The sequence below is a fragment of the Diachasmimorpha longicaudata genome, chromosome 1, assembly GCF_034640455.1.
Source record: "Diachasmimorpha longicaudata isolate KC_UGA_2023 chromosome 1, iyDiaLong2, whole genome shotgun sequence".
In the NCBI taxonomy this organism is placed as follows: Eukaryota; Metazoa; Arthropoda; class Insecta; order Hymenoptera; family Braconidae; genus Diachasmimorpha; species Diachasmimorpha longicaudata.
In genome coordinates, this window is record NC_087225.1 from 7,618,960 (window position 1) to 7,642,000 (window position 23,041).

General features: G+C 35.7%; 2 protein-coding genes across 2 annotated transcripts in view; one reads left to right on the forward strand and one right to left on the reverse strand.

Annotated features, from left to right (window-relative positions):
• The window catches only part of LOC135165723 (headcase protein), a 98,054-nt gene extending 82,910 nt beyond the window's left edge, over positions 1–15,144 (forward strand). The window contains exon 5 of the mRNA XM_064127297.1: positions 140–15,144. Coding sequence (XP_063983367.1) covers positions 140–313 — 174 coding nt within the window. The 3' untranslated portion in view covers positions 314–15,144. The remainder of the gene's footprint in view (positions 1–139) is intronic.
• A 5,597-nt stretch (positions 15,145–20,741) lies between these two features.
• On the reverse strand, positions 20,742–22,546 carry LOC135170130 (putative trypsin-6). Its single transcript, XM_064135713.1, has 6 exons — positions 22,390–22,546; positions 21,888–21,985; positions 21,554–21,811; positions 21,352–21,465; positions 21,128–21,277; positions 20,742–21,029 (listed from the first exon to the last, which is right to left on the reverse strand). Exons 1-6 carry the CDS (start codon positions 22,457–22,459, stop codon positions 20,775–20,777), a joined length of 945 nt encoding a protein of 314 aa, XP_063991783.1. The 5' UTR covers positions 22,460–22,546; the 3' UTR covers positions 20,742–20,774.
• Positions 22,547–23,041: the final 495 nt, after the last annotated feature.

Consider the following 23,041-nt stretch of genomic DNA (forward strand, 5'->3'; position numbering starts at 1 on the left):
AAAAAGCAAATGCGGAAGTTTCGTACTGACATTTCGCAGACACAGAGATTTGCTCGGTCTTTGATTATTTGTCTGAAATTCAACTCTTCATTATGCAGGCAAACATCTCTAATATAATTGTAATATTTTTATGTTGCAGTGCAACAGCTGCCAGAAACCGCTAATATATCCCCACCAACGATTGAATTTTTACTCCGACTACAGTCGTGTATTTGCGTGCCCACATTGTCACAAAGTCGACGCACACTTCGTTAAACCACTGTCAGCATGTTTCACACGTGAACAATTTCAATTGTATAGCCAGTGGCCGTAACCACTAGAGAAACTAGGTGGTTGCCGGTGTAATAGAATCAACGAAATCAATGACGATGATGAATGTTTTATTAAATTAGCTGAAATTCTAGCGCCCGGATTATTATCTATTGATAAAAGTCATGTTACGCCAAGTTGCAGTCGATACGAACGTACGAGTCAAATTGCTCGTCGTTAATTCCACCCCCCGCCCCTTCCCCCCTCCTCCCGTTTTTTCGGGAATTCATTTCTTCAGGTAAAATTCTGATAAATAAATACGATGGAGTTGGAATTTTTAGGATGAATACGTGCTCTCTGGAGTTTTATTCCGGATCAATTATTCTCTTAGTCCTCGAGGACACCTTAGAATTCCCACTATTACCTCACAGATTATATCGATTCGATAATAAAAACACTGCCTTGTCTCATCTCGTTTTAAAAATCATAAAAAAAAGTGCTCACAAGTCAGAATGAAATATTCACCTTTTGATACATCTCAAGAGCACGTATGCATTCTAAATATTTTTTGATATTTCCTCAACTAATCTCAATCCCAGTGAATGATAAAGTTACAAAGAAACACACGCCCGTTTACATGTATTAGTCCAATTATGTATACTGATTGAACACCTAAAAATAGTGGAGGTAAAAACATTGAAAAGCAAAAAAAAAACGATATTGAAATCAACTTAATTTACATTTGTATGAGAAAAAGAAAATGATGAAACACTTTTGTTAGGGGGAAAGAAATACTATTGTTTGTTATTTAGATAATCGATAAACATTGTTTTCTTTTTTAACATTTTATTAGTTTAATGATAATGAAGGATGGGAAAAATAATATTGTCTAGGCGGCCATGTTGTTTTGTTTGAAGTTGCGACAGTTTGTCGTAGTTTTTGACCCTAAGCATGGAAATTAGATTTCACTTTTTTTTTTCTTGCTATTTGAGATGAGTTTTTCCTCAGCTCCGTGCTATTTCGACGGCTCCTGGGCTTTACCAAGATCGGCATTTTTATTTGTGAAAATTTGCGAATACGTCTGGAGTGCAGGGCTTTTAGAAAAAAAAAATTTCTTTTTGTTGGAGGCAGGGGGAAAAAGCATTACACTCTGCCAATAGAGCTGTGAAACTCAATGCCGCTCAGAACAGCGCGGAGAGGAGAAATATAAACACCCAAGCATATGCAATACGTGGTATTACATATATATAAATGGAGAGGACTCGAGTATCTCGGGAATTCACGCGTTTCCTTTCAGTTTTCATTTTTTTTTCGCTCTTTCGTTTCTTTCGTTTATTTTCTAGCGATGCTGGTCGTTGCTGCATACACCCAATAGCGGCCGTCCCCCTGAGTACTAAAGTTAATGACTGTATGTGCGTGGTTTTTATTCTCAACGGCTCCAAGGTACATTTTTTTTTATTCTATCGTACAGGGCTTTCGTTCCTCGGATTTTATCATTATTCAGTTTTGGATGTGAGGGGACCACTGGGGAAATATCGAGAGGAATGGCCGAGATGTGGGGCTTAGTGTGGAAATTAGTCTGGGGAGAGTTTTTGCGGTTAATAGTTTCATTGCGGAGGAATTTTTTGTGGAGATTTTTAAACATTACATTTTTTCCAAGACCTAGTTATACGGAGAATGGATAGTTTCGCAATAACCCGTCAGTTTTTTAAAATTCATCTAATTACTTCTCATGCTGCGTTGAATTATCTCACTGGAGAGGAACTTTGCAGGTAAATGTTAAAAGAGATTTTTTTTAGATTGCGTTGGCTGAAACATAAGTCTTATGTTATTTGATTTTATAGCATAAAAAAAATTTGGTTTCAAGATAGAAGCGAAATTACGGGAACTATCTGGTTTCTCACCAAAACCTTTTTAATTAATAATTAAAATTTAATCATCTCCACCAAAGTTTGCGCTTCCTCGTAAAGTAATTTATAACTATGCAAAAAAAATCGTAAACCACCGCTTGATTATTTTCCAAACATGACAGCCCCGGTCTAGCGCCTTCTCCTCTTGCCCCCTCCCCCCTCCATCTTATTAATAGCTAATTCGTTTTTTCAATTATGTCACTGAGTTATCAATTTTCTCACAGTGCCAAATATCTCTAGGTTTCTCACAATTTCCCATTATTTTTTCGCCAATTAAATCCCCCTTTGCATTAATATTCGCCTCATTTTGCGGCGTAGCTGTCGCGACAATATTCCTATACATATGCGTTTTATCAATTAGAAAAGAAAAATGGAAATTAAAGACGCGGTAATCGAGGATAATTAACACTCCCTACCCGTTTTCAATTTAATCATCAAGCATTTTTGTCGATATATCAAAGTGGTTCGCCTGAATTTCGACTCAAATTTGTAAAAAAAAAAATCCCTCGCGGTAATTCTTTGTTCTCGTATATTTCATTTGATTAATTAATATATTAATATATCCACAGCGCCTGGCGCAAAAAATTAAAAATCCTCTGACTTCGTCGTTCCTGTATTCTAGGAATAAACTAATGTTCTAGTTTAACATAATGAGCTAATCGTGTATAAAGACCGTTTATCTAACCGTTAAGGTTTTTACTAGGCAGGGATAAATCTAATATTAAGGCAAAACAATTGGGTACTCAGTCGTACTATTACAGTAATTGAAGCGATTTACATAAATCGATTATTTAAAAACACAAAAATACATAAAGGTTAAACATCTTTCATTCTAACGTATCGGTTTCGTCATTTTAATGTCCGTCATGCTTCGGATTAAAACGTAACACAAAATTTATTTAACTAGAGGTGTAGTAAAGTTCTTTCAATTGCAAATGTAATATTTCAGGGGATCATTGGAAATGTGAATGATGGAAAATTCATTGTTTAATCTATTTTTCATTATTTACATTAATGGTCAAGGGAAAAACTATGAGAATTTAACCAATTCAGGAAATAGTTGGATGGAAATTACTTCAGAACATATGGTCAACTTCTTGAAATTTCTTAAAATGCAATTCATTTTCTGATATGTTTATTAACTATTTTAAATATTTTCTGCATGATTGCGTGCAGTATAGATTTGCTGATTAACGCAATGGTAAAATTCACCTACGATTCGTTTTCCAACCGTCGCATTCATCAGAAAATCTTTACTGCACTTAATACGTAATTTACTATTTCCAAATTGAACTCTTCGTATTCAATTGGAAGTACACATTAAATTACCCAACATCAACTGTTTTCTCAAAAAAAACAAAAAAATTAAAAATGATATTTCCCGAATAATTGAAAGGACTTTAATGCAGAATAACGTTTCAATACGATAAATAGCATGCGGATACCGACGAAATGGGCGAGAGGAAAAAGTCTGTTCGAAAACGAAGAGCGTAGTAGCGGGGCTAGATAATCACCCTAAAACCCATCACGTAATTAAGCTCGTGGCGACATTTAGCCGTCCGACATCCACCGAAGTTTTTTGAAATCGGATGCTGGATAGTGTATGTGTGTGTGTGAGAGTGAAAAAGAAAGAGAGAAAACATGAGCCTCGCTGGCGCGAAAATCGTTCATCGGAAAAATTTTAAAAAAATGAAAAATCGAATGGAATGAAACAACAAAAGGAACGATGATCGCGCTGCGGTTCTCTTCCTAAATAGATGAGTTTGAAAATTAAAGATTAACTATTTAACGTATATATCTGAATAAAAATATTTAGGGAATAGTCCTTTTTGTAACCGGTGAGCGTATCTTTGCATATATTAGCCAATAAGTTTTAACGATTAAAAGAAAAACTATTTAGCATTAATGAAAAATCCCTTTTTTTACTCCGGTCACCAATAAGATTTTTGTACCTTTGCTATATAAACTCATATTATATTATATTAAACATATTATATAGAGTATATCGACGCGTGATGCAGGGGAAACAGAAATGCATATGGAAAGGGCAAAAACCCACCGAAGCAATTAATCAATTAATTAAATAATTCCTGGAGTCAGGAATTACCTTTGTTTTAATTGATGAAATTATGTCCCATTGAAAACGCTATATTAATTTTCCATCGGCCTATACCCTCCAAAAGCCCTCTCCATGTGCATTAATAATTTCCAACGAGAATTGAATCGAGTGCAGATGACGAAAACGAGAAAAATATAAAAAAAAGGTTTTGTATCGATGTTTTCTAGAGAAAAAGATTTATGGGTACGATATTCGCCGGCCGGTACCCCCTCCCTCCCCCCTTAAAGATGACCCGACCCATCAAAACCCGAATATATCGTTTAAACTCGAACTGGAAAAATATCTCCGACAATTTCAATGAATTTCTTTGCAGAAGATAACAATTGGTTTCGGTGGAAAACAAATGGGTCTAGACGCGGTTGATCATCTGGTTTGTGGACAAAATAATAGATGAGAAAATGGTTATGAGTAGTTGATATATTGAATAGAGTTTAAAATTATTCATTACGATGAAAGGAAAATTCTAGGTTTTTGTAGTCTTACCAAGAATTAAATGCATTTATCCAACAAAAAAAAAATAAAATGAAAAATGTTTTTAACCGGGTGTCTGGCAACACGTTTCAAATATTATAGTTAATTTTTCTTCCTTGTTTTTAATGATCATTCGAATATCTCGGGTTGATGGCTTTTGAATAAACACACGACACGAAGTCAACAATTTTTTTATAAGTAAAAAAACTATAAACGGTAGATTATCTCAGGTGAATAGGATTTGTGGTGTTTTTTCATGACTGAAGTCGAATTGCTCGGATAGAGTTGTATTTGTAATTAAAATGGCTGTACCGGCAATAGAGCGTCACAATTATAATACATATTATAACGTAAATACGAGGGATTAATGAGGATTATGATAATCCGTACAACATTTGCCAATTACGGATGTGTTTTTTTTCCCGTAATTATAAAGTAGATTTAGAGAAACTATTGAAATCGAATAAACAATCTAGGATTTAAGGAATTTCTCAGCTGTGGTAGACAACTATAGGAGTTTAATCCGAGACTCGGCAAACACGATGAAATGTATACATATATTATTGCGATTAAAATTAGGTAGGATTTTTTGATGAAGAGATATTAATGATTAATCAGTAAATTGTCGGTTTTAGGCGTTTGCCACGAGACGAGTGTGACAAGAATTCTTCGTCCCTTCGATATAATCATTTTGCGTATCAGGCTCATTAATCTGTTGATTATCGCGAGAATTTTATCGATCACAATTGCATCCACGTCTCGTGGAGGGATCATTGACTGTAACCCCTAGTGTTAAAATATTAAAAGCCATGATTTCTCCCATCACCGTGCACGTTTCACGGTACTTACGCTCATCCAATTAAGTTTTCACAGATTTAACTTACCGTAATGAAAAAAAAAAAAATTAATGGAAAATTCCCGACTGTTTTCCTATCTATTCGAGGAATGGGTGATTAATTTATGTGATTGTGTACGAAAAACTATTTCTATATCGAGCGCTACTAGAAATTTCGTCAACATCTCGATTGACAGGTAAAATCAAGAACGCACGATAAAAATTAGTGATTTTCAAGGAAAAAAAAGATCATTATTGATGAAATACAAAACTGTCCGTTTGTTGATCAAATCGAGTCATCAATTGTCTAGACGAAAGGAAAAATATACGAATAAGTGCACAATTATCACTTCAGTTTTCCAACTCATTGGAGCGCTGTCAGGAGTCATCAACGTTTTCATTAGCAATTGAAATCATCGAGGCATATGTGTTTCCTTAACTCAAAGGTAATTCGATCAATAAATTAATTATCAAACGAAAATATTTTCAAACAAGTATGGTCGAAGCCCATCGTTATTCATAAAGTCCGAATTTCTTTATTTATTGATCGAGTTAACGCGCCAACTCTCCACGTGAGAGATTAAGAAAATGAACAAGAAAACAAAACACAATTATCACAAATAAAATGGATTCTATTTTCTTCGAAAACTGTTGAATCCACGGAACGGTCATATTGGAATAGTGGCGAAGGTACAAATGTACATAATAAAAATAGTGTTGTTATAAAATATATCGCAACCTCTCATTGACCGACAGAAAAAGAAAATAATAGGAATGACGCGACCGATAAAATGACATAAAAGGATCCATAGTCGATCTGTACCTCAAAATGCGTCGGTGAGAGGAAAGGAGAGCCGATAAGAAATGATTAAAAAGGGCAATACATGACGAGAATGCGTTAGCAGTCGACTTTATCGTCTTTGGACCCACCCCGAATTGTGAAGGGGTTCACTCTGAATATCAGAATTACCAGTAAATTGTTTTGTTTTTTTTCTCAGTTTCTGTTGTTCTCGGTTTTTATCCATATTGTTTATATACCACAAACACTATTATAGGATTTCTCATATTCATCTCATTCTATTCGATTGGTTTACGTGAATTTTTTAAATTGACAATATCAATATTGAATGCTTTTTTCATTTCTGCAAATAATGGAGAGTGCAATAAGTTGTAAAATATTTATTGAGATCTTCATTATTTTCAAGAGCTGAAATTGAACTGAAGGGGTTTTATGAGTGAAAACTACTGAAATCCAAAAAAAAACTGCACAATGTGAAAGTTCGCTGGAAAAAAATTATTCATTTCCCAGCGACTTGATGAAACGAATTGAAATTAATCTCAAGTGGATATATAATGTCATTAAATATTCAAAAATATGAGCTTTACATGGCCTTCCCTGTGGCGGCAGTGGCTTTCAAGATGTTGACGCTTTCACACGTATTTTTAGATATTTTTGTTCATTATTATTGATTCGTTTCAGATTATCTTTAATTCGTTCATTCACTTCTTGTAAAAGCAGTTAATCCTTTGAGCGATCTTTCAGTAATTTGACTGGAGCCCCTTGATGTTCTGCATTCAAATCGATCACTTGATTCTTTAAAAAAATCATCAATTCAATCATGAATATTATTTGTGTACGGTTTTAGGGAGATTTTCAATGAAACAATGTCTATACAATTTCAATGGTTTTTAGATAAAGGAAAAACGTGTTAATAAAGCCGATAAACCTCATTCCCCTCCTATATGTTTTCATTACCATTTCATTAGGACTAATCATTGTCTGAATGACGTGTGGATGTGCTACCCCTGCCCCCTCTCCCTAACACAATTTTATTCAATAGATTGTCAATGTAATGATTATTAGAGATACGAGCGTAATTATTCGGTTATTAACGGCGTCTTCTAGGCAAGTAGTAATTCTAGTGGAAAAAGACGGCAATCAAGGGGTGTTTATCCTCCCGAGTATTCAGGTTTCATGAGAATACTCCTGTGACAATGCAAATAATTTTAACAAAAACTCGCTGAATTGGTTTTTCATTACAATATTTCGGCCAGTTTCGGGAGAATTTAACATTTACGGACTAAGGGTAGTAATTTACTTGTAGTTTACTCGTAATTTTGAAACAAAAAATGGAAATTTTAAATTAGGAATTTTTCTATTTAATTAGTCAAGTAATTTCGGGCATTTTAATTCGGCTGTGTTAGTAAGGGTGAATAAAAACGCGCAAAAATTGATAAAATTGATAATTTTTTCAAAAGATAAATTGTAAATTCGAATAAGAAATTTTTCGTAAACCTAAATGAAGAGAATAAACATTAGAATAATTTTTGTACCCTATTTTTTTAACGAATTGGCGTCGTTTTGTAGTGTGAAAATAACGTAATGTGTTTCAAAATTGAATTAACAAATTGTGAGATTAACGGAATTAAGGCGAGTCAGTAGTCGTAAGTGAGTTTAAAACGATTTGCATTAACAAAGGAAAATAACCAACAGGAAAAGCCAAAAAACAAAAATCCCTTCAATTTGAAAAAACAATAGTCACTTTGCTGTCGTCACCCTGGAGAATAGTTACGGCTGTTCTGAAATCAATAAAATCTCTTCGATTGAACGCTGAAAGACTCACGAGATAAACCGATTGGACGGCATGGAAGGCGCAATCCATAAGAGTTATTTTGCAAAAATAATGAAAATGTTTTAAAATGCAAATCATGCTGGTAGTGCGGACCAAACGGGGGACAACTGAAGAGAATATTCAGAAAACTAAAGAAATAAAAACGTGAAAAGCCGCTCCATCGGTAATGCAAGTCGTTCACATAGTCATTAAGTCTTAAGAACGAACTTATTAAGTAAAGACACCACCTGAGGGGCTATAAATTGGGACCACTTTGCCAACCACTTCGTTCTCACATGCCGAGTCAGTGCCAATGTCCCACGGGAAGCGTGAGAGCAACTTCGAAATGCCGACGAATTCGATAAGTTTTGACTGGAAATTGGTCCCAGTTACATACCCTCAGTTCGGTGGTTCAAGTTGCACGATTCATTAATTGGCTTCGTGGTACTCAAAGCGATACGTTTAACATTTAAGTCGATAAAATTTTTTCCACCGAAAAATTGTAATTACGGAGGGACTTCGATTGAGCTCTCCACGCGAATTTTTATATACCATTTTTTAGGGCTCATATTTCATTCGTATTCGATATTTCTTGGGTAAATTGTGGGTAAGAAGAGTAGTGAGACGTGGTCAGCAGATTAAATTATTTGAATATTTATTGATAATTATAAACTATCAATTTATTCTCCAGTGAATGATTTCAATAAATTACGAATTATGGGAGTTCTTTTGTCATTACCGGGAAATTATTTTTCAAATTAATCGTTGTGATAGACCCGCGTTTCACTGTTCTGCAACTCTATTTAGTCTCGAGAAAATCGTCGAGGATGCAAGCTCGTTATTTTCCAGAGAATATTGAGATAAGGAATCAATACGAGCTTTTTTCGACGAACTCGAGCGGCAATGGGCGATAGACTGCAAAAGTTAAAGCAAAAATTAGAAAAAAATAAATGCATAATTGGAAATTTCTTGAAATCGATTTTTGTCACGCGCGACGTACACTGTCAGAAAATTACTCCCAAAATTTCGAGTAAAGATCTTTACTATTTAGCAATTAAATTGACACAATATGTTTATGTCTTTGTTACTGAAATATTAGTTGATAGCAATGAAAATTGTCGAATGTTGTGGAACGTATAATTAAGGAATTGAATTTGTATGAAATTCAATCGAATTGAAAATAACATTCTCACAGTGTAAATCGTAATATCGAAAAAAGGAAAAAATTTTACCGTAAAATTTTCAATGTGTATTAATCGCGATTGGTCGTATTAATTATTTAAACCATACGTAGATTCATAGGGCGTAGTAAACGTAAAATGATTACCGTCACATCCCACTAGCTTAGTCAACGAGTCACGTGTATTTGTGATTAATTCAACTGAATTTGAAGAACTGAATGTCGTCACTAGATAAATCAATCCCGCTGCAATACCACAAATACACTGGCTCAAGATGTAGTGGCCCGTGTGCGTGTTATGTGTGTATGTTATTATTCGAATGCACGATAAATCCTTAATTGTTAATTAATTAATGAAGCAAGTCCTTTCAAATAATATTCATCATCGATGTATCCTCGTTTAACCATCGATAATAGCCATTCGTTTGCCCCACCCCCCCCCCTGTTTTGTTTGAAGATGAAGGGTGAAGAGTGGAAAAAAAAAATATATGAAAATAAAGTGCAAGATCCAGACACGAAAGTTCGCCTGAAAATCGTAATGATATATCATTTCTCGGCAATAAAGATAGTGAATAATTTTATAGGATCGTTTATTCGGCACTTCTACATTTTCCGAGGGGGAGAGAACATTGGGGGAATAATAAAACGTCTTCAGCGATACATCTCACGCGAAATGACCTCCTGGGTAACCCCTTTATTCGTTCCCATTTCAAAGTTTTTTTTCTCCTTCAGGATCACTTTAATTGGCAGACGTCTCAAGTAGAAACAAATAGTCTCATTAACAATTCAAATGTGAGCGAAACTTTGGGAAAAAAAGTGATTAATGAATTGTCACAAATGAATTGCAAATTAGAATGATAAGTTTTTGCAGAATTTCATGAAGAGAAGAATCGTTTGACTACGTTTCGGGGTTTTTTTATCGTGCAAAATTATGTTCATTAACGACAGAAAATAAGAAGCAGCAATAAGTAAATTACCTTAATTCAATAAAAAGCTTCTTTGGTGTAACCAAAGCTATTCTAAACAAAATGAATTTGATTTCTTCCATTACATTGAAAGGATTGGTTTTGCTGGCAATTAAATTATTTGATCTACTCAGAATCGCTTGAACTGCCTCGATAATGAACTAAGAAACTGAACTCTTTAAATAAATAATTCTGCTAACTCGCTTTTTACCACAAATTTTTCCACATTTGACTAGTTATTTTTTTTCCTTTAAGACGTTTCAATGGTCAGACGTCTCGAGTGCAAATAATTAAGAGAAAAAAAACATTGAGAAATACTGCAATTTTCTACTGTGAATTAAGTATAAAAACCGTTCGTGTCTGGGTCAACTACACCTTTAATACGGAGACTTGGCTGCAGGCTGCCAGTTTCACTCGGGAATTCTTTTTTTGCTGTGAGGGACGCTCTCGACGCACGAAAGAAAAAGAAATACAAATCTATATATCTATACATGAAGAAAGTAGAGTGTTCTCCGATAATATCCAATCTAATATCGTCGTGTCTGGACTTGACATCCGGAGAGCGAAAATCAATTACGCGGAGTGTAGAGAGATAGGGAGATGTTCCCAGAGAACCGGAACAATGCGAGAACAAATGGATGGAACGAAAGAAAAAAAAATTGCAAACTAAGACAGAGATACGAGAAGATAGATAAAAGCAGAGCAAAGCAGAGGCAGCTGTGTCCCTTACAATACCTCCCCCATAAGAGTACAAATTTTTCTAATAAAGTAATATTATATCGACGGACGAATAATATAAAATGGAACGGAGTTAGAAAAGAGGATGAGGAATGATACGAAAGAAAAATAACCGGAAATAGAATCGAGAGAGTAAGAAATAAATTACTTATTATCTATTATTGAGGAAAAGATGAAGGTAAAAGTGAAAAGAGTAAATATGAAGAATAAAGAATTAAGGTTTTAACGATGTTTTCTCTGGTGTAGGAATTATTACGATAATTATATTGAATATAATAAATTATTTATAAGGTACGAGAACTACCTATACCTAATCTAGAAAATGAAATAAAATCTTTAGACTTACACTCGTGTAGTGGAATAATTAACAGATGGACAAATTTAAATCTAATGAAAGGGGAAAAAACATAAGGATTAACGAGAAAACCTCAATTATTGTGTCTGCATTAATCAATTTATCTATTATAAACTGCCATTAGGCACTGAATGTCTAACAATAGCCATCGACAGGTGTAGACTACATCTGCTATACAAAAAAAAATAGATTTTATGCCGGCAGGTGCCAAAAATATATAGATTATTTGTTCTTCAAACGTATGAATCATCTTCGTTGTAATCACAATTTAATCCTCACTTTGATTAACTAAATTGTAGAAACTTAACGAAATTGAATAGTAGACGCGCGTGATGGTGTGTTTAGTGCTGATGTAGGTGCATTGGGACTCGCGTATTTATGGAATCGTGTGGAATTGGCAGTGATTTCGGGAATTCGAATTGTAGAAAACGTTGATTTTAGGTGCGTTATTATCGCATGCATCCTCATCTGCAAATACGACTCGTTCGTATTTACATTTTTTTTCATTCTCTATTCTTTATTGAAGTGAAATAGTGGAGAGCCTTCGATAGTGAACCGACCTAATGGAATGAGGAAAAAACTGCAGACGATGAACGATTTCAACAGACAGAGAATGTAAATAAATGATGAATGGTTTTAAGTGTTTGAAAATTCCCGCCTGGTGGTAGCGCTGCCATTTTATGTACTAACGCAAGAAGCATCTATGATGGCGGCACTGCCACCTCCATTTGAAGGATTTCAAAAAATTATTTGTTGTATCCAGAGTTTTTGTGAATTTTCTTTAATCGGTCTGAACGCGCAGAACATTTTTATAAAGTCTACTTCAAAATTTGACCATTCCCTTTGTGTTGAACATTGACAGCAGTCACCAGTTTTCTCTGATTTCAGTGGCTTTTCTCCTTCCAGAGGCCTCTCAATATAGAGCACTTGCTCTGACACTTTCAGGAATCCAAATACTGCCTGCGAATTTCAATATTCGCTGAAATAAGACTCAAGAAACATAAAAATAGAAACATAAAAACCAAAAAGTCAAGGTCTGAATGAACGAAATATCAAAGTTTTCTCATAAAACTTGGGCCATAAATGGGTGAATAAACGTGAAGGAATGGTAGACATGACTTCTCTCTGGTTTATTTAGCATTATCCATGGATCGGGGATTTAATTTATTTCGTAATAAAATTTATGACACGGAGAGTTGGCACATCCGATGCTCCATATTCGAATATTCAAGAGTTGCTTTGAACATTCGAGTATCCGTGCTGAGAATCGAGCTTCGGACGCGCTGGACTTGACGTAAAAAAATCGGTAAAAAAAAAAATTTTTGAAGTGAAACTCCCGACGATATATTTTTGATAAGAATCTAAAAGAATCTAAAGTCAAGACTTTCTCGGACGAATATAATATACTAGTTCTATAATAAAGTAGATAACGTGGGTTGGAGTGAAGTGGTGTCTCGTGACTTCGAAGTTGCTCACCTTTTCGAGCACAATAAAAAGAAGAATAAAAATCGACAGTCTCTGCAGGCGTGAATTCATGACCGTGGGGTACGGCGAAGGCTTTTATACCCTAAAAATGAATGATCTTAGATTAATATTTGAGCTGGTACCACAGGCGAATGTTCAATCCAATTGAACTCGCTGTGAATAATACGAAAACCGGTTCGTCCTTGCTTTTTTTTAGAACTTCGTCCTGCTTCGGTGAAGCGGATTCCTCCTACAGAGTCTCGTCTCGAGATAAAATTCCCTCGACGTTTATTCGCCCGGCAAAAAAAAAAATTATAAAACACTTTCAGAGAGCCATTTACAATTTATAATAAATACCGACATTTACAAAGGGAAAAGAATGAAGAAAAAAAAAATCCATTTCTTAAAAATTTTTGCACGAATTTGTTAGGAACAAAAAACATAGCTGAAATTAATGATAAATATAATAGAATGAAAACGATCTAGTTGAACATAAACTGTGGTACAACTGACATGGGATGTATGCGTGTTATATTTCATCCGTACTACTACTTATTATCATTATTCAATTATCATTATTACAAAGGGAAGAAAAAAAATATTATCATTACAATGATTAATTGATTAATTATTATTACAATCGTTAGAGTATAAAAGTTGATATTTAATGAATTGGTATTGTAATTGTATGCACTATATTTGTTTGGTTGGCTTTTGATGAGAAAGGGCGAGAGTCTAATATAGAAAAATGAACTAAAAAAAAAAAATAAAACTCGGGTTATTAGATACCTACTACGCTGTACCTTTCGCCGATGGGAGTTGACAATGTCCTGGTGTGAGAGAATGGGCTCAGCTAATGCCACAAGGTACTGAAGTAATACAATAACAACAGAGGGATATGCAGAGAGTGCGTACAATGCGCAAATGAATGTTCATTAATCGAATCAGAATAGAGAATGGCAATAACAATAAGACAATAGTCATTAAATTTTCCCAAAACCCACCACAACAATGAATTGAAGTTTTAGCTGCAATAGAAATCCGTGAAACCTCAATTCATTTACATTTGAAACTGCTAAAATGGAGGAATAAATGGAATTTCCCTCGCATTCATTCACCAAAAAAAAATGTTCACCATAAAGCTGAAAGGAAAAAATATAGTAAAAAGAAGTAGATTAAACGCTGGGCGTTAATCTCCTCCATCCGAAACAGCCTAAGCCCCAAAATCTCCAACAATTTATTCTCAACACCAGTGACGACTCCTTAACTGATAAAAACAAATCCCACCGGCCTGCATCTGAGAGGGAATGAGAATGAGAAAGTTAGTGCACTTGCTGGAAAAATAAACCCAATTGTTGGACGATTGATTTATTTTCCAGTGTCCAACGTTCAGTGATCGATAGAAATGCGAAAGAAAAGAAAAAAAATGCTTGTATTAGAAATTGAATGAGAACAAAATGGTATATCAGCGTGTATATGACGTAACATTACCACACATTGAACTATTCAACTCTTCGATGTATCGAATAATAGTGGTCATTACTTTAATTTCTTCCATATTACTTTGGCTTGCGCGGCAATCCCACCGACAGTTATAACGAAACACAACGACATTTAATGTAGAGAATAAAATTGCTTTAAAATGAGTGGAAAAAGCATCTAGAGAAGAATTAATTGAAATAGTTGAAAATGTTCTCTGTAGAAAAACATACCGAAATGGCGCCGGATCGCATTGCAAATGACTTAGAATCACGACTTCTTTGTTCTTCGTTTAATTCTTTTTAATCTCGTAAGTGTGTTGTAACGGCAAGACCATTCTGTTTTCTTCTAGATTTAAAAACAAAAATAGTAAAAAAAAAATTAACTGAACAGGAGGGAGAAAATACGATGAATACAGCGTGTGAGGAACGAGCTTTATACCGCTTTTATATGTTAGTGTGGATACCACGTAAAGATTAAAAGAGACAGAAAATAAAACAAATCTACGCAACCCCCCTAACTATGTAACTAATTAAACTACTCTCTATATGCAAGAAAAAGTAAAAAAAAAATAATGATAATGAATAAAATTGTGAACATAATATATATTATAGATATATTGTGACGGTAATAATTATTATATATTAATAAATACGATTATTACGCTAATGAAGAATACGAGTATGACGAATGAGTTTTAAGGAAAGTATACATATTAATAAACATTTTTTAATGCCAATATCATAAAGATACTGGTGAAATTGAAAGTGTGCGTTTTAGTTTATTTTACCCTGTCCCACGTGTATTATAATTTATTCCTTACTGCTCGTTATATTTTCTTAAATTTCCTACATTTTCTATTTTCTTACTAATTCCAATTTTTTCATCCCCCTCAAGCTGAAAGTCGATCCCATAAGATTTGTCCACATTTCAGTATTTTTTTATGTTCATTCGACAATATACGAGGCAAATAATTTTTTTCCATGCTCATTCATTTTTTTGCAGGAAATAAAATCACCTCGTAAACCATAAAATATCCACCCACCCATCGACCAAAAGTCGATGATGGGAAAAGCCTTTATCGTTTACGAATATACTCAGTACCCCTCACTACCCCCGAGGCCAACCCTAGACTTATCGTTACAACATGGATTGGCCCCTCATTTTTTTCATTTTCCTCCGATGGAGGAGAAAGTTTCGTCGTGATAATCCAGGACCAAGGACCCACCGAGAGAACTAAAAAAGACAAGTGCAGAAGAAGAAGAATGTAGAGTTCACCCCCAGCCGGAATGGAAAAAAAAATGAAAAATAAAGCCTGAAGCGTCACCGTAACGCATCCCATAAGGGATCACTTTGCTTACCATCCACAGGATCGAATGACTCCCTCAGCGGTCTCCAGTTTCACGTTTTTGCGTGATCCCACAGCGCTTTTGTGTACGCGTATATTTTTTCTTACGTAATAATTTTTTTTTTTTGCACAGGGGAGAGTATTATTGCATAGAATTTACTTGCCATTCGCGCCCCCTTTCAAATTGTCCCCAACATTATTCTTACTCTCCTCTCTCGTATTTTATCCCCCGGGGACTGGATTTATTTTCGATTCACGGTACGTAACGCACGCGAAGAGGCTATTCGATAGAAATTTTTTGACGAGATGTTGCATGAAGTGGGAAATAAAAGGCCTGTGAACATGTGTAAAAGAAATAAGAAGAAAAATAACTTGGCAAACTATTCACTTCAGTAATGCTTTGGTACATTGATGTTGAGTAAAATGACAGTTTATTTAGTTGAATTGTTTTTTGAAAAAAAATGATTCAGGTTACGGAAAATTTAGTTCATTGAAGTGGATCACGTATTGGACATTTACATGTACCAATGAGTCCCGGCCGATCGTGAAAGCAGAAACGAGAGTCTCCAGAAAGAAATGAGGGAGGAAGATCAAATGTTGGACATTGAAGTGAAAAGGGAGGAAACCCTGAGGCTCTGGTGCAGTAGAATTTGCTTTGATCTTCTGAAAAAGGAAACCGGGTGAGTGTTGTCGATCGAGCGTATCACATTTGGCCGACTAATAGGGGAAAATTTGCCCCATAGAAAAGGGACAGATCACCCTATCTCCTCCCCTTTCGAACGAACTTGACATGTGCATGGAACCGAGTGACAATGCCATTGCCATTCGATTCTTTTTTATTTGAAATGAGAGAAATTGCTCGGAAGTTCGCCTTTAAAAATTCAAGTAAAGGAAAAAATTAATACAAAATCTACGTCACCATTTAAAGTCGTAAAAGTGAGAAAAGGCAAGGAACATATAGGACAATAACAATAAACTAGAATGAAAATTTTTATCACCGAATGTCTCCATTTAGTGTTAAGAATATATTCACCCCCAAAGTAATATGAATTATTAACCCTATGTATAGTGGCCAGAACATCACCCCTTGTGTCATCCGTCCAATTGAAAATTCCTCACCCCTCACCCCCTTGAATGATTCAAAGCTACCTTTACCTTCATTCAACCCACGTTTCCAAAAGTTAACGTTTACATATTCCACATTGTCATTAATAATTTACAAGTTGGAAGTTGGTAATGTCGTTGGATGGTGTCCTTTGAAGATCTGAAGTGAGGGGTATCGAGGGAGGTGGCTCTTTTTCTATCTTATTGTAAAGTTCTGAGCATCCCTCAAATCAATCTATCTAGACCCTCAGTCGAGTTATTTCGAAATGATGGACTCTTGAGAGAATTCGAATGAAGGGGACACTTGAGACGTAATGCTAAAAGTATGAGTCTGGAGTTTCAAATTCGTTCACAATATTATTAATTTAATTCCGACTTCGTAATATATTTTTTTTAATTTTATGAACAAAACTGAGTCTTTGACATTTACATGATAAACCTTAGCATCCTGACTTTATATTGAGAATTATCTGATTCTGCAAGAAATCAACTCATTTATCAATAAAGAAATATGACGATATTCGATATGACTTTGTAGCTATCAAAAATTTCAGAAATTAAAGGAAATAATCTCTTTTTTGTAACAAATAAAAATGATTCCTTTTCATTTCAGAGATATTGAGATATTGTCGAAGGAAGATTAAATATTCTATCAATCTCAGAAATTTTGATATCGTTTCTCGGATCATTTCCATGCAGATGTCCACTCTAGTCGCCCTATTTCCCCCTTTTATTTGCCTTCAATCCAAGAAATGTACCTCCAACTATTCAGAATTTGAAACACTCACTACCCAAAATATTGGTAGGGGCCAGAGAAATTCCACACTGAACTCTGGAAACCGCTTACACGAAGATGTATCCTCTCAACCCTCTGGCGAACTCCATTGCAGAGGGGAGGGTACGGCACTTTGATAACATTTCCAGGGAACGAATTGTCCGTCGCATACCGTAGCGCATACATACGACGCATTATCTACCCTGGAACGCAGTCCGTCTACGTCACAGGGAAAGGGGTTGAGCAGCGGACAGCGTCGTTGGTCGATGTCGGTTGTATCGGGTATACTAGCACTTGTGAACCCGCTGATGGGGAGTTATGAAGACAATTATCTGGTGAAGAGTTGGAACGAGGTGAGTTGACTCATCGTCAACCTTGTTTGCTACTGAATATCTTCAAAATTACAGGAAATGGCGGAATTTCTGTAATAATTGTTATTTTAGCGAAAAATAATGTCATTAGCTGTTTTCAGTCTATTTCATTATTTAATAGCTTTTCTGGGCCTTTGGCAAATGGGCCCAGAGAGTAAAAACTTTGGTCACTAAGAGTCAGTTCATCTAAAGACATCTTGGGAGAAAAATATACCTTTTGCATGTGATAAATAAATATTAAAGTTCATACTCGCGAATCATTTTGATATTATTTAACAATCCCTGTCCATAATTGAATAGTTTCGAATTTTTATCAAAAACCAAGGACTCATAAGACTTCTATTTGGCATTTATTTCAGTTATTTATGTTGACAATTCAAATTATGTTTATACTATTAATTTCCACCTTAAGAAATCTTTAAAATGAACATAAAATCGGAATTCCACGAGTTCTCTTCTGAAATAGATACTCATTTCATCCTAAATTCTTTACTTTCCTGAAAAATTTAAATAAATAAACCAACTGAGCGTTCTACTGAGGTTCAAATTCTCGAAGACTCCATGCACGTACGATGCAACTTCCACTCTTTCACGCAACTTTTGCCCCAATATTTCACAGTTATGTTTAATAATTCTCCAAACGCTTGCGTAAGAAAGAAGTGAAAGAGAAGTTGAGTGTCCCAAGGAGAGCCGTTGGAATATAGACGACAATTTTCTTAAACTAGAGAACGCTCAGAGGAGCTTGCGGTGTGCTTTTTCCAGGCGTTACCAGACAGCTGGGTCTAGAGACTGGCTAGGAAATTAAGTACGTGACAGCACTCCTGTATTCGTGGGCCTCCTCCACGACCAGAAAGAAGGGGAACAACTGGAGTAAAGAAAAAAAAACTGAGAAACTAATCCAACTTAAAAAGTTGCATTTGCCAGGACGAAAACTCTGAGTTTCGGGTTATGAATAATTTTACATTCCATTATTCAAAGCGATTAAGCTGTTTCTCCTGAGGTTTGAAAATAAAAATAAATAGAAAGGATAAAAATGGAAGAGTTATGGTCTAACGACTATTCAATGGAAAGAATTTTCCGCAAATGGAACTGCCTGGAATGATATTCATTCTCCATTGCTGGAGAATGCGGGAATGGAAAAGACATTATTAGACTCGGCATTTAATGTAATGCAATACTACCAAACCGAAGGATGGAAAATTCAGGCTCATGTACAATTTCAGAACAATTCCAGGAAAACGATAGCTGGGTAATGCCCTTCTGTGGCTACACTGAGATAGAATGCAGTTACTTCAATGAATATTAAGCAGTATCACTACATTACACATCCCGAATGAGTTCTCCGGAAATACGATATCACGACTGCGGGGATTTGAAACTACTATTTGGATATGGAGATCGTCTGGTTGGAATTGAAGATTATAATTCAATCGCGATTACACCAGAAATTAAATATTGTAACGAACGGGAGCAATTAATGATTAATAAGTGTCTATACTATTCAACAACCTTCAGACATCTTCCACCAAAATTTTTCAACATGAATTTCCCAAATTTTTCCCAACTTGATATCTTTCTCACTTCATGAACGATTTTTTTTTCAATCCGACAGACTCACGAAACTTAAGCGCTAGGATTTCCGTGAAAAAATAATTTTCCATTGACTTGGGAACGTCAATAAAATATTATTAACATAAATTTTCCGTTTTGTTCTAGACAATCAAGAAACAACTTCATTCAGCCACAAAATCCAACAGAAATCGGATCCTTTTTCTGCCAAAGTCCATCTGCTCACTATTTCTCTCTGAAATAAAAGTAATTAGTCATAACCCGAAGCATCCAATTATCAAGGGAGTAGTTTCAATGTTCGGGGAAGCCAGACCAAGGTCATAGGTCACGCCTACAACTATCGAATAACTTTCGGGCTAGAATACCACCAGACATTGGAGAGGCTTTCGAGTCACTGGAGCATTGCCAGAGAAGCTCGAAGACTCGCCCAAATTTCCCCTCCCCCCATTCTCCAGCGTCCATCCAACCCCTCTAGAATCATTATGAAGTGGACACAGTGGCATCGGAAAGGTCCAGTTGAATCTAATCTGGAATTTCACGTGCACACAGGGGTCGACCAAAAGGGAAAGTCGAGGCACGAGTGAGAAGGGCTGAAAAGCTATCGAGCTTTGTACAAGTGGGAATTTGCCCTGCTTCAACTCTTCACTCGGATAGAAATGATTCCGGTAAACTGGACTGGACTGGTAGGATGATTTCTGGGCTTAAGTCGATATAATGGCAATATGTTGGGGTGAAGGGGTTACAGGGTTTGGAGGGTCTGGTTACGCTGCTGGGATGTGGGCTTGATTGAGGCCGATGGGAGGATAATGCGTTGGGGTAATTTGTCAGGGGAATATCCTTAATGGTGATACGGTTTCATTCAAGTTGAGAGATAAATTGAGAGATCATTTAGGTTTTCAGGATTGGGGCTGTGCACACGTCCTGGATTTTGTTTATTTTCAACAAGACAAATGATTGGCATCAATCAATGGATTTCTCCTAATTATTGGTGGTAGCAAAGTTTCATGATTTACATGAAATAAATCAGCTAATTTACTCAGACCTTTGACTCCGATTGTATGACCCTCTCCTCATTTTTACAGGTGAAAAAGAATTATAAAATTTTGAAACACTCGCTCGGGTTTGAGTTCTTCCAGATGTTTAAGCTCGAGGTTTTTGAACGGTACCATGTAATGAAGGCGAAGGAAGAAAAAATACTTTTTAATTTTTATCACACAATCAAACGGCTCTTTAATAGACAGACAGAAGGGTCACGATTATTGACATTAATGACACAGAGGCCGCAGCTGCGGTGGATCTGTACGTTGATTTCTCGCAAGGACACATGCAACAAGACTTTCCGGATGATTGAACCTCATCGATCCAGTCTCTGTAATAAGCTACGTTTGTATAGAATCCTGGAAGACTGGGACGAGCACAGCCTCGACCCCCAGACACAATACCAGTGAGCGTTCCATTGCATACCAGAGGGCCACCAGAATCTCCCTGTCAATAAATCGAAATGTATTAATTACATAATCAAAATTTTCGCTGGAATTATACGTCAAATATTCGCAAAAGTTGTCATTATTAAATTGTCTCACCTGACAGGCGTCTCTGAGTCCATCGATGTATCCCGCGCAAATTTGTCCGTCTGTCATTTTTGTTATTGTCTTCAGCAGCGATTTGCAAATTGGTCGCGACAGAAGTGGCACATCGACGTACATCAGATCCTTGCTAACATCCTGCTTATCCTGGACAAATGGAGAATGTAATAGCAAATGTATCGAGCCAACAAAACAAAAAAATTTAATTTGATATTACTCACTTCTCCCAAGTAACCCCACCCAGAAACAATACAATTTATTCCGGGTGCCGGTGTAACATCCGCCAATGGAATTGCTTGAACGAATTCAGTCACCAATACCAGCGGTGCATTCAACTGTGACGAGATGAAAAAACAATTTTAAAAAATCTGCGGTTGACGTAATGGAAATTTAGATGACTCGGGAATGATAAATCATGATTACCAATAATAGTGCGGCGTCATTCACCAGGTAGATGTTGTCAAACTTTGGATGAACGAATACTTGGTCGATATATCTCACTTGCCTAGGGGCAACTTCAGTCTCATCCAGATTCACTCCCCCAACAACAACGTAGAACGATGAAGGCCCCAAAAGCTGATTAGCTCGGAACATACAGTGACCCGCAGTGAGAATCCACTTTTTCCCGATTATGCTGCCTCCACAGAAATGGGAACCGCTCCATCGTCTTCGCAACGATACCTACAATAATTCGCAAAAGCCCGGGTTTCATACATTAATGTATCATTATTTAAAATTTAAGGAAAATTCGCTTTACCATGTGGGGAAATTGGGTTTCTTTGGCTTTGGTTCCGTTGACAATCCTTCCATCGCCGGTGGATAGAGCTGTGTCCGGAATTAGTTTATTCTCACTTCCTTGGAAGAACAAATAGAATAATTTATTGATAATTTTCCGTACAAACTCAAAAGTTTAGTAGAATCTGATAGAAAATTTGCGAGAATAGATAATTTTTTTCTTTAATTCGAAAGGAAAAACGTGAGAAGACGAATAATTTTTGCATTTAATGTTAAAAAAGAGGAAAAAGTCAAATAAGAACATTTTCTCATTCCATTTAAATTTAAAGATGAAAAGTTCAGAACAATTGAAGAAAAAAAAATGCAGAGAAGATCATTGTAATGTTCTAACCAGAGTAGAAAAAAGTTGATAAAACGTAAAAAATATATCGTTTTTTTATTTCATTCTGAAGTTCTTATCTGAATACTCACAACAGTAACATCACGTCTCTAAATACCCCCATTTTACTGCTTTTAATATTTACCTTCGATGTTAATCACCAGAAAACCAAACACTACGGAGAAAACGATCGGTATTATCCACTGCATTGTCATCTAATGATTCTCACTTGACTGTCTGGATGAATTGTTCCGGGGAACTAGAACAATTCAGTGCTATCTGTGACGCCGATACCGATGGCCAAACCTATTTATCACAACCCCTTATCATTTATCTCCATCCGATTCCCCTTGTTGGAATTTCCAAGGTAGATGATGTCCATATTGCCGGTCAAATCTTTCCCGCAAAGCGATCGGTATCGATGGAGATGTGAACGATTAAGTCCACCGGTAATTGGATACTACAAATATTTTTAGTCCAAACGGAGCCCCAAAAACACACGAGCATTATGGCTGTTGCAAATTTTGCCGACCAAATTCTATCTCAGAAATTTTTATTCGAAAGTAGAAAAATAAGAGATGAAAAGGACGAAGTGACTTTGCCGATTCAATGGAAAATTCGAAAATTCTTTCGCTTCAAATTCTAGGGAAAATTCTATTCATATTTGAGGAATTACAGTTATCATTAAATCTGTCTAGACAAACATTTTTCATTCAGACGTTCGCTACATGAATTCTTTGATATAACTTCTTCAATCATTCCCTCAATTTTTCTTTCTCATTCTCATTAGAATCAAT

Coding starts and splice junctions, on each gene's coding strand:
- LOC135170130 (XM_064135713.1), bottom strand. CDS start 22,459: ATGACAATGCAGTGGATAATACCGATCGTTTTCTCCGTAGTGTTTGGT. Junction 21,466..21,553: donor ATGACGCCGCACTATTATTG/GTAATCATGATT, acceptor ATCTCGTCACAG/TTGAATGCACCGCTGGTATT. Junction 21,278..21,351: donor GGTGGGGTTACTTGGGAGAA/GTGAGTAATATC, acceptor CCATTTGTCCAG/GATAAGCAGGATGTTAGCAA.